The following is a 15,257-nucleotide window of genomic DNA, read 5'->3' on the forward strand; positions in this document are numbered from 1 at the left end:
ATTCTTTTTATTCATGTTGTTGGATTTGATTTGCTAATATTTTATTGAGAATTTTTTCATCTATGTTCATGAAACATATTGGTCTGTAGTTTTCTTGTAGTGTCTTTGTCTGGTTTCGGTATTAGGGTAATGTTGGCCTCACAGAATGAGTTAGGAAGTATTCCTCTGCTTCTGTCTTCAGGAAGCAATTATAGAAAATTGGTGTAATTTCTTTCTTAAATATTTGGTAGAATTCACCAGTGAAACAATTTGGCCGCCGTGCTTTTTGTTTTGGAAGGTTATAAATTATTGATTCAATTTCTTTAATAGATAAAGCCCTATTCAGATTGTCTGTTTCTTGTGTGAGTTTTGGCAGATTGTGTCTTTAAGGAATTGGTTCATTTCATCTAGATTATCAAATTTGTGGGCATAGGATTGTTCATAGTATTCCTTTATTATACTCAAGCTCAGAGATTCTTTTCTTAGCTGTGTTCAGTCTACTAATGAGCCCACTAAAGACATTCTTCCTTTCTGTTACAGTATTATTGATCTCTCTAGCATTTCCTTTTACTTCTTTCTTAGAATTCCATCTCTCTGCTTACATTGCCCATCTGTTTTTGCATGCTGTCTCCTTTATCCATTAGAGCCCTTAGCATATTAATCGACTAATCATAGATGAGTTGTTTTACATTCCTGGTCTGGTAATTCCAACTTTGCTGCCCTATATGAGTCTGGTTCTGATGCTTGCTCTGTCTCTTCAAACTGTTTTTTGCCTCGTAGTATGCCTTGATATTCTTTCTTGATAGCCAGACATGATGTATTTGGTAAAAGGAACTGCTGTTACTAGGCCTTTAGTAATGTGGTGGTGAGGTGTAGAGTAAGGTGGAGGATTGGGGAAGCTTTCTACAGTCTGAAAATTAGGTGAGGTCTCAGTCTTCTATTGAGCCTGTGTCCCTGGTCTGAGAACTTCACCAGTGCTTCTCATCCTTTCCCTCCCCTTTCCTTACTCTTAGGTAGCACAGGATGGCTGGAGAGAGCTGAAGTTAAGTATTGCTAATTACCCTTCCTCCATGTGGAATGCTAGAATTAGCTGGAGTTGAGTATTTCCCTTCCCTCATGTGGCTAGAGTGGATTGGACTTAGATATTTCCTTTCCCTCAGGTGAGTTAGGCTCTGATAAAACCCCAGCAGACTAGGTGCTGGTAAAATAGTTTCTCTTGAGGGCAGGCCTTGTTGAGAACAGAATGCTCTGGTATATTTCAAACTCATTACTTCCCCCCTCCCTCTGCTGGAAGCACTAGGGGGTTTTTCTCTGATATTCACTGTGAGAACTGGTCAAGCTCCTGGAGGTAAAATTCACAAAGTGTGTGCGGGAGGCCCTATGAGTAGGTTCCCTGGAATTTTTAACTCTCAGATTTGTCCATACTGAGACTCCTGTAGTTCGTCAATTATAGGTTAGGTTTTCCTACCCACTGGTTCCAGGTAGAGGTTTCTGCTCTGGTTTGTTGTGATTTTCTATATTCACTTCTCTGTCTCTCCAATATTGTGGGTAGTGATTTGCCCTGTGACCTCATTTCTTTGATGGATTCAAGAAGAGTTGTTGACTTTTTAGTTTGTTCAGGTTTTACTTGTTAGGATTCAGTGGTGACTTCCAAGCTCCTTACATGCTTGCCTGGAGATCAGAAGTTTTGACTATATTTTAAGAGGGTCATTCTTGCTGGTGTGCTGAGGATAGTCAGAGAGAGAAAGGGGAAGCAGGGGTAGAGGCTGTTGCACAAACACAGGTGAGAAATGTGCTGTGTTGGACTATAGAATGGTAGTTGGAAAGATAAATATTTCTATTTGGATGTTTGGATGTCATAGAGCCAGCAAGACTTGCTGACAGATTGAATGGTAGGGTGTGAGAGAAAGAGAGGTGTTGGGGGTCACTCCTTGGTATTTGACCTGAGCAACTTGGATGAATGGAGTTGCTGTTAATTGTGATGGGTACTTCTGGAGCAGAAGCAGGTTTGGAGAGAAGAGATCCAAGGGTACTCCAAATTTAAGAGGTCAGGAAGTTGAGACTGACCAGCCAAGGAGGTTTAGAGGTAGTGGCCAAAGAGGTAATAACAAAACCAAGAGAATGTGTTAGTCATTTTGTGAATAAAATGTTTTCCAGGAGAAGGAAGTGATCAGATGCTCGATAGACTGCGTAGGAAGAGAATTGAGAATTGGCCATTGGATTTAGCAAATGGAATTAATTGGTGACTTTGACTGCATGACTAAGTTGGTATCAGCCAGATTTCTACACTGTAAAGTTACTATTTTTATCTTTGTAATTAATATCTTGTGATGTGAGGAGCTACCTTGACACTATGCAAACATACTATTTTTTCTTATTATTTTGGTCAGTAATTTTAGCACCCGTTGATAGGCTTGTCAGTAACAGTTGTTACCATAGTATTTGACTAATGATGGTTTTTCTGTTTCTTTTATATTCTCTCTGCGTTTATTGGCATTTTACTATAAGGAAGTGCTGTCATTTATTTCTCATTATCCCTTTTCCAAATTATTTATATCAGAATGGACTCATGAATATTTATTCTATGGGTTATAATCTATTACTATTGTTATTGTATTGCTGAGATTGTCCCAAATTTGACTATCAGGGGTACCTTCAAATTGGTTCATATTTCCTTTTGAAATGCCACCATCATTTTTTAGGCATATTTTTGCCTTCCCTGGCACCACAAGATATTCCAGGTTCATCCTGTACTTTCCCTGCCACAGTGTTCACATCAGCTGTTTCTCTAAGTTTACTTTTATTGCCGTGGTATTTAGAAACCAAGATCCAGGTGCTAAGTGTACTCCTTGCTATTGGGGTGTGATTGCCTCTAGGCCTCATAATGGGCAGAGATAAGGAATATGTGTATTTACACTCATATACCCACACTTCTGTATCTATCTAAATTGATATATGTTAAAAACCATGAATTCATACAGATATCTCCAATTACAATTTATCATCACAGTGCTCATTTTAGCCTTTTCCTTTCCCTATTTTCCCATTTTCTCGCACAGTGAGAAACTTAGTTCACATTATCCATAGCACATCTACTTATTTGCTCAAACTTATACATATACATAAACTATATACATAAATTAATTTAGAATCACTAACCCATGGATCTCTAAGAAACAAATTTACTAACTAGAGTATAATATTTGTGTGCATTTCTTTTTGCTCTTTGCCTATCGTATAGGCAAAATACTGTTTTCTAGAGTTACCTAGTTTTTTCTTCCCCACACCTTCATTTGTAATATAATTATATTCATGTGTTAGTCTTTATATTCTGTTTTGAAGTTTCCCCACAACCTGAATGATTTTAATTGTTTATTTGGTGGTAGTGGGGGTGAGGTGATGTGAAACATCAACGTGATTCCCAGTGTCAGAGCTATATAAAAATTTTAGAAGTTGCTACCCTTCATTCCTACTACTTGTTCCCTTTCCCACATTCTTTCTACACCATCCAACCCATCCCCTGTTGGGTAACTAATCTCATTAGTTTCATTTTTTTTTAAAATAAATTTATTTTTATTTATTTATTTTTGGCTGCATTGGGTCTTCGTTGCTGCGCGCGGGCTTTGTCTAGTTGTGGTGAGTGGGGACTACTCTTCGTTGCGATGCTCAGGCTTCTCATTGTGGTGGCTTCTCTTTGTTGCAGAGCACAGGCTCTAGGCACACGGGCTTCAGTGGTTGTGGCACATGGGCTCAGTAGTTGTGGCTTGCTGGCTCTAAAGCTCAGGCTCAGTAATTGTGGCCCACAGGTTTATTTGCTCCATGGCATGTGGGATCTTCCCAGACCAGGGCTCGAACCCGTGTCCCCTGCATTGGCAGGTGGATTCTTAACCACTGCACCACCAGGGAAGCCTTCATTAGTTTCTGATTTATCCTCCCTGTTTTTATTTTGCACAAATGGGCAGATACATGTATATTTTCATATATCCTCTTCTTTCTAACATGAATAGTAGCATACTATAGTCTTTTGTATTTTGCTTTTTATACTTAATAATATATCCTGGATGTCACTCTAAATCAGTTCATAGAGAACTTTCTCATGCAGTTTTCATATTTTTTTCTTTTCATTTTTATAGTATTCCATTGTGTGAAAAAAATATATCATAGTTTATTCAACCACTTTTTTGTATATGGCACTTAGGTTATTTCCAGTATTTTGCATATTTACATGGTGCAACAGTGGATAACCTTGTGCATATATATTTTTGTATGTTGTAGGCATATCTTCAAGGTAGAGTATTAAAATTGTTATTGCTGGGCCAAAAGGTTTAAGTGCATATGTAGTTTTGTTAGGTACCATCAAATTTCACTTCAGATGGTTGAACCAGTTTGTATTCCCACTGCAACATATGTACACCCATGACCTCCCAACAAAAGTGTTGTAATACTTTAAAATTTTTGCCAATGTAATATGTTGTTTTTTTAAATGTACTTATTTATTTGGGTGCATTGGGTCTTCGTTGCTGTGCATGGGCTTTCTCTAGCTGCGGCGAGCAGGGGCTACTCTTCCGTGCGGTGCGAGGGCTTCTCATTGCGGTGGCTCCTCTTGTTGCGGAGCACGGGCTCTAGGAGCAAGGACTTCAGTAATTGTGGCACGTGGCTCAGTAGTTGTGGCCTGCGGACTTTAGAGCACAGGCTCAGTAGTTGTGGTACACGGGCTTAGTTGCTCTGCAGCGCGTGGGATCGTCCCGGACCAGGGATTGAACCCGTGTCCCCTGCATTGGCAGGCGGCTTCTTAACCACTGTGCCACCAGGGAAGTACTAATGTGTTGTTTTAATTTGCTATTTTATTATGAGTGAATTGGAACATTTTATTCATTTGTTTAAGGGCTATTTTTCCATCTTTCTTTTGGAATGCTTGTTCATGTCTTTGCTTATTTTTCTATTGGGTTTTTCGTCTTTGTCTCAATTTTTAAGAGGTCATTATATGTTAGGGATATTAGTCTTTTGTCTCTGGTATATGTTACATGTATTTTCTCCTGACCTGTGGGTTGTCTTTTGACTTTGTCCATAGTGGTTTCTTTCTTATGCAATTAAAATTTTTTTCTCATGTAAAAAAATTTTTTTTAAAAAGGAAATTTATCAATTTTATTGTCTCTGCATTTTGAGTCATATTTAGAATAAGCCATTTTTTGCACCAGAGTTAAAGATGAATTCATCCATGTTTTCTTTTAGTACTTAGCTTCAGTTTTTCACGTTTAGATCTTTAATCCATTTGGAATTTATTCTTATGTATGGCACTAGGTATGAATCTAATTTTATCTTTTCCCAAGTGACTATCCATTTATTCCTGCACTGTTTATTTTTAAAGTCCATTTTTGGCTCAGTAGTTTGAGATCCCACCTTTATCATCTGTCTATTTCTGGACTTTTTATATGTCAGTATCACACTTTTAATTATAGAGGCTTTAATAGTATGTTTTTCATGTCTGGTAGGGCTAGTCCTCATCAATTCTCTTTTTTGGTGCTTTTCTAGCTATTTTTGCATATTTGATTTAACCTTATTGCCTTGTCTCACTCTTTTAAAAAGATTAGTATTTTTAGAGTGATGGCATTAAATTTATAAATTAACATAAGTAGAACAAACATCTTATAATGTTGAATCATTCTATCCAAAAACAGAGTTGTTTTTTGGTTTTGTTCATCCACTTTTACATCTTTTAGGAGTGTTTTAAAATTTTCTTTGTAGAGGTTTGCACATTTCTTGTTAAGTATATTTCTAAGTACAGTAGTTAATAATATTTAAATATTTATTGTTATTATAAATGAAGTTTTCTCTACTGGTGTATCCTATAATGGTTTATTGCTTGCTTATTTGAAGGCTATGGATATTTGTATGTTAATTTTATATACTGCTAATTTACTAAATTGTCTTTCTTTTGGTCTTCTCATAAATTCTCCAGGGTTTTTCAGGTATATTTGTCATATCATCTGCAATAGAGATAGTTTCACTACTTCTTTAACCATTCTTTGGCCTTTAATTGATTTCTCTTACCTAATTAAATTGACTAATACCTCTCTTATTATGTCAAATAGTGGCAGAGTTGGTGGACATCTTGCCTTGTTCCTGATCTTACTGGATAATGTTTCTAGTATTTCCTCATTAAATAAGATACTGTCTTTAAGGCTAGTAGTATTTTAACATGTTAAGAGAATATCTCTCAATTCCTATTTTCTTGAGACTTTTTAAATATCATGAATGGATGTTGAAGTTTGTCAAAGATTTTCTTAGCACCTATGGAGATTTTTTTTTCCCTTAGAACTGTTAATGTGTTGGATAATAATACTACTAATAATAGATTTCTTAGTATTGAACCAATCTACAATCCTGGAATACATCCCACTTGGTTACAGCAAATTCTTTTCTTGGTGTACTAGAGGATTCTGTTTGCCTGTATTTAGATTTTTATATCAGTTTGAGTGAATGATATTGGTCTGTAGTTTTCATTTTTTGTAATGTCTTTATTAGGTTTAGGAGTTGATGCTATCCTTCTTTTTTTTTTTAATTTATTTACTTATTTTTGGCTGCATTGGGTCTTCGTTGCTGTGCGCGGGATTTCTCTAGTTGCAGCGAGCGGGGGCTACTCTTCGTTGCGGTGCGTGGGCTTCTCATTGTGGTGACTTCTCTTGTTGTGGAGCATGGGCTCTAGGTTTGTGGGCTTCAGTAGTTGTGGCACGCAGGCTCTAGAGCGCAGGCTCAGTAGTTGTGGCGCATGGGCTTAGTTGCTCTGCGGCATGTGGGATCTTCCCGGACCAGGGCTCGAACCCGTGTCCCCTGCATTGGCAGGCAGATTCTTAACCACTGCGCCACCAGGGAAGTCCTATCCTTACTTCTTAAAAGAAATTAGGATATTTTCATTTATTTTAAGAAATTAGGATGTTTTTATTCCTTTTCAGTGCTGTGGAAAAATATGTAGATCATAGGGTTTATTTTGTCTTTAAAGGTTTCATAAATTCCTGTAAATCCGTTTGGCTTGGTGCTTTTTATTGTGTGTGTGTGTGGTGGGGGATTCCTGAACAGCATTCTCTAGTTCTTCTACAGAAATTGATCTGTTCAAGCTTTCTAACTTTCATGGCATCAATTTTGTTAATCTATTGTTCCCTAGGAAGTTATCCCCTTGCTATTTCTTATTTTTGTATATTTGTGATTCCCTTCCCTTTTTTTCCTTTTAATAAATTTAGCTTGTAGTTTGTCTACTTTGTCAACTTTTTTAAAAACTAGGATTTTGATTTATTAATTGCCTTTTTTGTTTGTTTTTTTTTAGTAGTCTTTAGTGTTATTGCATTGCAAAGAGTGTTGTTTGTAATATTTCCATTTTATGGAAAGCATCATTTTCTTTTTGACCTAATATATGATCAGTTTTTGTGTATGTGCCGTGGACTCTTGAGTATGTGTATTATTATCATCTAGGAACAATAAACATGTCTCACTGATTATTTTGTTCAGTTGGCCTATCTCTTTATGTGTTTTTTCATGCTTGATCTGTCTTGTACTAAAAGGTATATTAACGTCTCTTATTATTGTGTTTTTCTTTATGTCCCTCTGCATCTTCTATAGTTTTTGTTTTATAAAGGTGGTTACTTGTGTTATTTGATACATAAGAATATCCATAAGTGTTACATCTTCATTATGAACTTTAACATTAAAAAATATCCCTCGTCACATTTGATGCTTTGGGTTGTGAATTCTACTTTGGTAATCAGGATCGCCACCTTCTCTCCTTTTCTGGTTTATTTCACTTAGCATAGTGTCTTCAAGGTTCATTCATGTTGTAGCATGTGGCAGGATTTCCTTCTTTTTTAAGGTTGAATAATACTCCATTATATGTTTATGACACATTTTCTTTATCCATTCATCTGTCAATAAATATTTTAGGTTACTTCCATTTCTTGGCTATTATGAATAAAGCTGTAATGAACATGAACATGCAAATATCTCTTCCAGATCCTGATTTCTTTTGAATAAATACCCAGAAGTAGAATTACTGGATCATATGGTAATTCTATTTTTAATGTTTTGAGGAGACTTCATGCTGTTTTCCATTGTGGCTGCACAGCTTTATATTCCCACCAATAGGGCACAGCATGCCAGTTGCTCTACATCCTCACCAACACTTGTTATTTTCTGAGTTTGATAGTGGACAACCTCTTGGTTGTGGTATCTTATGGTGGTTTTGATTTGCATTTCCCTGATGATTAGTGATGTTGACCATCTTTTCATATGCTTATTGGCCATCTGTATGTCTTCTTTGGAGAAATGTCTATTCAAAAGACATTTAAGAATCAGATTATTTGTTTTCTTGTTGTTGAGCCTGGTCTAATTATTTTGCCTTATAAGTTATTTGATTTTTTTTTTTCAGGTAACTGTTGGGGATTTTATCTTTGTCATTGAAATAAAATAGTTTTATTACTCAGATATGTCTTGGGCACAATAGTTCTGGGTTAATTTTCCCAGGTACCTAGCGGGTCCTTTCAATGTATAGATTCAGGTCTTTGATTTCTGGAAGTTTTCCAGGATTATATTTCTAAGTATTAGTTCTGTTCCACTATTTTATTTTTTAGGGGCTTTGATAATATTAATATTATTCTTGGCCTGTCTTCCATTTCTGCTACTTTCACTCTAACCCTTCTTACTTCTTTCTTTATGTCATTTTCATAATCTTGCTTGTTTTCCTGGCTTGTCCTTTACTGAGTATGTGGTTGAGTATATTATCTCTTGATATCTTGCAGTTTATTCTTTATTTTTGTGGTAATTTTGTCTTTTTCCTCCATTTCTTTTCTGAGTTCAGTCAGCAGTCTTTTTCATCCCCCCCCCCACCTTTTTGGACATTTTCTGTTCTTAATTTTTGAATTTCTGATTCAGACTGTTGAATACTTCAAATGCTTGAGTATGTTTAACTCTGTTTAGGGTGTGACCTTATAGTTTTCTTTTGCTTCATGGTTATTTTTCTGGGTAAAATTTGCCTTGGTTGATAGGTGTGGAATTCTGTTTTTTAATTTTTACTATTAACTCTCTATGGGTTTGTTATTTTTCTTCTCCTGTTGATTTTTGTGGTGTTCGGGTGTTTTACAGATTCTGTTTAATGGTGCTATGCCAGTTTAGTAATGTCCAGATATTTTCACATATGTTTTATGTCTGTTTTGTGGTGATGGTGGGGAGTGGGGCAGTCGTGATTCCTCCAATTTTGTGGTTATCTTTTGTCTTGCAGGACTCTTAAGTTTTTACCCCTTGTTCCTTTTCCCGCTTAACAATTAATTACTACGGATGCTCTTCCTCTTTTGCTTTTTGCCTCCTGCAGAAGTTCCTTCAGATTGCTTGGCTTTAAAGTCCATTACTTGTAGTCAGTATTCTGGTCTGAGTCCTTTTTGTAGACTTTTGAGACTTAGAACTGCCTTCTTCCTTGTGACGGTTTTATATTGAACTTGTATACTGAACTACCTTCCCTCTCCAAACTTCTACAAAGTTTTTCTTGATCAGCCCTGCAGGGGCAGGAGCATGAGATTTCCCACACTAGGATAGAGCAATTGCCCCTTTTTATTTCCAGTTATTTTGAAGTTTAGACATTCTCTATCTTCAAGTTATGAGGGCTGAGGGCATAGTTTCTGTGTAGATTCATTTCCCTTCTTATTGTTCTGTATTGTTTTGGAGGAAATATTGGGAGATGGGAACTATGGCCCACCATTGTCTTTAATTATCCATAAGTCCTATTGATTCTGTTTTATCTTCTAAATATAGATATGAACATGGTCTCAAACATACATGTATCTGTATGAAAATTCTACAAATGACACAGGAAACATGTCTGAGTCATTATTAGGGTTAGATGAGGTTGTAAGTGCCCTTTGAAGAAGAGACACCCGGGAATTCTTCTTTTTTCTGTGCCCACTCATAAAGAAAAAATGATGTGAGCACACAGGAAAATGTTGGCTGCCTATAAGCTAAGAGAAGAGGTCTCAGAATGAAACTGGTGCTTTGATCTTGGACTTCCCAGCCTCCAGAACTGTGAAAAAATAAATTTCTGTTGTTTAAGCCACCCAGTCTGTGGTGTTTTTGTTATGGCAGCCCAGGCAGACTAAGATACACAGACAACACACACACACACACACACACACACACACACACACACACACGTATATTCGCAAATACACGTACACTCATATATCACTTATCACGCCTTTTTTGTAATAGTAAAAAATTGGATAGCTGAAAATATATCTTAGTAGGGGACTGGGTAAATAAATTATGACAGAAACATATATTGGAGCACCGTTCAGTCATTGCATACAATGTATATTTTTATTTATTGATGTGAAAGATGTATACAATATATTAAGTGAAAACAGTTTATAAAACAGCTCAAGGTATGTTCCCATTTTATTAAAAAAATAAGTTTTTAAAGGAAATGTACCCCAAATATTGAAAATAGATTTTACTGGATTTAGGATTACATGTAGTTTTAATTTTCTTTTGTATATTTCTGTGTTGTCTTTTTTCATAAGTCGTTATTTTTATAATAAATATTTGAATTTGTAAAAAGTTTTAAAAACACTGAATAGAAAAATCTTTATATACATAATATGTCCTTTGGGAAGACATGTTTGTTTAATTGGAATTAATTTTTCTGGATGTAGTTGTAAGAAATTAGCATTGAGGTTTAAAGGCAAAGGACCACCCTTAAATAGGGTTACCAGATTTCTATTTGCTAAATCTGGCAACCCTATCTTAAAGGAAAGTTGATTTGCTTTGTATATTTGAGATTCCAAAGGTATTCATGGTAGAAAGAACCCTAGTCTTTTTTATTGTGCAAGTGAGGATGCTAAGGCTCACAGAGGTGATGACTTCCTCAAGGTCATCCAGCAACTCAGGTGGCCATCAGGACCACAGCTCAGTCTTGGATGATTCTTGCCACCCTGTTTTGCCTATCAACCTTCTATTGTTTTAGCCTGCTAACTGATAGCTATGTCTATTAAAAGTGATTACAGGAGTTAATCTAAGCAGTGTTGTTATGTTGTCTTTAATCCAGTTCTAAAGTTGTTTTTTTTTTTAATGCAATAATACTGTACAATGTTGGTTGAATGTAAATAATGGTATTAACCTACCAAAATTGCTTTATTTAGTTATCCTGGTGAAATCCTGTAATTTTGATTGAAAATATGACCAGAGCAATATTAAAAATTTTTTAATATACTTTTAATGTGAAATAATTTCTAGGTTAAAAGCCTTTCCTTACTGGTATTCTTTTATAACTGGAAGCAAAAAAAGTGAACTGTTCCCATTTGGGAGATATATGTATATCCACCTCCTCAGCCCATGTGGGCTGTATTCCATGATGATCTTTTGGAACATTTGGTGAACGTTTAGTAGACATTCAGGTCTACTAACAGGCAACACTACTTAAACATACACCTAGACAGCTACTTTTGCTTTATGGAGTCTGATTTTCTAGAGACTGATTAGCATAAAGGTTGAGTGCAGTCTCTGGAGTTAGCCTGCTGGGGCTTTACATTTCTAATCCACATACATACTCTCTGGGTGTCACTTAATCTCTTAGTGCTTCAGTTTCATCATCTGTGAAATAAGCATAATGGTGATGCCTGCTTCACAAGATTATTGTTGTTGCAGTTAAATTATGGTAATACAGGTCAAGCATTTATAACCGTGCCTGGCTTATAATAATAAACACTAACACATATAGCACTTATTGCTATTATTCTAGTCAACTTATTTTATAGTATCACAAGCAAAAGTAATTTGAGAAGGCAGTATGTGAGATATTTGAAAAAGATATTCATCAACATCAGTATCTGTAGCCATTAAATGTTCTATTGAGTAGATAATGTTCACTCTCTGGCTAGTAGTCTTTGGGCATTCAAATGTGCAGTTTGCAAAAAAAAAAAAGTTTATGCTGGAGTATGGAATCTGCCTTAACATTCCTTTAACGTCACAGAGATGCAAAGAAACTGTCTTGTAGACCATAATTTTCAGCATTGAAAATTGCCCATAATATACTTTTTTTTAAAGATTGAATTATTCTTTAATTAGTGTTCAGACTCTGCAAAAAAGTATGTCAATATGCAGTTATGGACTATAATCACATTCAAACATTAGGGTGGGAGGAATTTTCTAATATATTAATGTTTTATGGGAAATTACATTCTGTGCCCTGTTTGAGGATTATTGACCTTTCCATTTGGAAGAATATGAAAGATGCTATCTGAATCACTAAATAAACTCACATATAAACAATCATTATTCCCTGTGGACATGTTATTCTGGGAACAGACTTTTAGAATACAAAATCTTAGGGGCAAATAAGCTAAATTAAATGTTCCATATATTTTTAAATTTAGATATAATTGACATATTAGTTCTGGGGTACAACATAATGATTTGATATTTGTATATAAAGTTGGCCCTATGTATCCTCTGGTTCTGCATCTGAGGATTTAACCAACTATAGATCGAAATTATTGGGGAAAAAAAATCCAGAGAGTTCCAAAAAGCAAAACTTGAATATGCATCATGCTGGCAACTATTTACATAGTGTTTACTTTGTATTAAGTATTACAAGTAATCTAGAGATGATTTAAAGTATACAGGAGGATGAGTGTAGGTTATGTGCAAATAAATACTATGTCATTTTGTATAAGGTACTTGAGCATCCGTGGATTTTGGTATTTGCAGGGGACCTGGAACCAATACCCCTCGGATACCAAGGGACTACTGTATTGCAAAATGATCAATGCAGTAAGTCTAGTTAATAGTTAACATCCATGACCATACATAGTTACAAAATTTTGTTTTCTTATGATGAAAACTTTTAAGATCTACTCTTTTAGCAACTTTCAGATATACAACACAATGTTATTAACTATAGTCTCCATGTTGTACATTATATCCCCATGACTTGCTTATTTTATAGCTGGGAGTTTGTACATTTTTAACCCCTTTCACCCATTTTGCTCACCCTCCACTCATAATACACTTTTAATGCTGAATATAACTGAATGAAGGCTGTACTTTGCAGTACTGAGAACTGTCTTCTAGACGTTAGATCTTAAACTCTTCAGGGCTCATTTCAAGGTATCTTTTTAAAAGGCTTCCTAATTTTATACTTTGTTTCAAGGCCAGAGAGTTACTGAAACATACTGTTCTTTTCTAGTGAGTGGATTGGATCATATCTACTTTTAGCCCCACCTTTTACCTACGATTCTGTACAGTTTAAACATCTAGCATTCAATTTAGAATTGTGTTTATTATTATTTCTTTGATAAAATTGATTTGTATCATACTCTTTCCAAGATACTACTGAATTTTTAACCAATTTTTTTATAACCTTCCCCTAAGGTATTCCCATCTGTCAGCAGCACTTAATTTGGAATAACATGGAACTTGAAGATGATTATTGCTTGAATGATTACAAGTGAGTGTAACTGCATATCAGATATCTTATAGGCGCTCAGAATTATGACTCCATATACCAGTGTTTTTCTTCTGAATCCTTGAATCATGTCTCTTCTTCTTCTGAATAGTTTCTATCCCTAGATTTTAGTGTAAATCCTGAACTTTAAGATGTGTTGCCTCAGTACCCATGCTACCTGATCTTTGTCCTCTGATTCTTTGTTTTACCTTTTCATTATTCACGCCAAGCTATTTACCCCTGCCTTTTTAGACTTCCTCTTCTTATCTTGCCTTCTTTGCTCCTTTCTTTGAATATTGACTCATTCCCATCTGGCTACCCTCCTTTTCTTTCCATTTTCACAAGAGTACTGGGTAATAGAGTATTGCTCTTCACCAAGTCTTTCATTTTTCTTAGGCCCTCCAAATGCGATACTAAGTGACACTGTGTGCATCAGTGATTGTGGATACACCATCTGACCTTTTTTTGTCTTTCTCCCTTCTCTCACATAATTCTTCATTCTTTCCTTAAAAAAAAAGGGTCAGAGGCCATGTGGAATAGCTGGGAGCACACTGGGAGTTGGGAGATCTTGTAGATTTGTTATTTTTCTATTGTTTTATTTTATTAAATAGATCTGATATTTCTAGCACTTTGGGTCTTGAACAAGCTTCTTTTCTTCTTAGGGCCTGACATGTGAAATGAAGAGGCTAAACCACAGAGGTCTTTTTCATACTTTTATTCATGTCATATTTAAGGCTTATGAGAACTTCTTCATGTTTTCATTATTTATGCAAGTAAATAAGTTAACATTTTATAGTTATGCACATTGCTATATCTTTTTTTTTATCTTTTAGAGAGTAGGCACTATGATGAACCAGCACATAATTATGTGTATATTTAACACTGATTGTATTTTGATGATTGTGGTTTATTTTTGTGTTAATTATCCACAGCATTTCAGAAGGTTGTACCTTGAAGCTGGTTTTGGCTATGCGTGGTGGACCTATAAATACTAGAAGAGGTAGGCATATGTTAAAATTATGTATATTAAAGCAATTTGACAATAATAATCTTCAAGCCAGGTGATGTTTTTATAGCCTCAGGTTTTATTCAGGTTCTCTTTCTGCTATTAGGTCTTAGAAGAACCTCATTGTTTCTCCCAGCATTGTTCTTTTTTTATTTTATTTTTTAAAAATTTATTCTATTTTTATTGAAGTGTAGTTGATTTACAATGTTGTGTTAGTTTCAGGTTTACAGCAAAGTGATTCAGTTATACATATATATGAATATATATATTTATTTCAGATTCTTTTCCCTTATAGGTTATTACAAAATATTGAGTATAGTTCCCTGTGCTATATAGTAGGTCCTTCAGCATTGTTTTTTTTTTTTTAATGAATGAACTACAGTTTAAATTTTTATTATTTATTAATTAATTAAGTTATTTATGGCTGTGTTGGGTCTTCGTTTCTGTGCGAGGGCTTTCTCTAGTTATGGCAAGCGGGGGCCACTCTTCATCGCGGTGCGCGGGCCTCTCACTATCGCGGCTTCTCTTGTTGCAGAGCACAGGCTCCAGAGGCGCAGGCTCAGTAATTGTGGCTCATGGGCCCAGTTGCTCCGCGGCATGTGGGATCTTCCCAGACCAAGGCTCGAACCCGTGTCCCCTGCATTGGCAGGCAGATTCTCAACCACTGCGCCACCAGGGAAGCCCTCAGCATTGTTTTTTAAAGGCTAAATGAGAGGCAGGAGCTCATATTCCAGAAAATCTCATGATTCCTTATTCAGTCCAAAGAGATTTAAATATAAACCTCACCAGTATAGG

The 15,257-nt window shown here is 35.6% G+C and overlaps 1 protein-coding gene across 6 annotated transcripts in view; it reads left to right on the forward strand.

Moving 5' to 3' along the window:
- Nucleotides 1-15,257, forward strand: part of ZFAND4 (zinc finger AN1-type containing 4) — a 76,337-nt gene that overhangs the window by 30,014 nt on the left and 31,066 nt on the right. For 3 of the 6 annotated variants that reach the window (XM_082339461.1, XM_082339457.1, XM_082339458.1), the window contains 2 exons: nt 13,384-13,459; nt 14,389-14,456. The exons of 1 other annotated variant lie outside the window; for it this stretch is intronic. In XM_082339461.1, the coding sequence (XP_082195587.1) occupies nt 13,422-13,459; nt 14,389-14,456 (106 nt within the window). In that variant the 5' untranslated portion in view covers nt 13,384-13,421. 2 more of the 6 variants (XM_082339460.1, XM_082339462.1) reach the window with 2 other exon arrangements.

This window comes from Balaenoptera borealis, assembly GCF_965194805.1.
Source record: "Balaenoptera borealis genome assembly, chromosome: 10".
Classification (NCBI taxonomy): domain Eukaryota; kingdom Metazoa; phylum Chordata; class Mammalia; order Artiodactyla; family Balaenopteridae; genus Balaenoptera; species Balaenoptera borealis.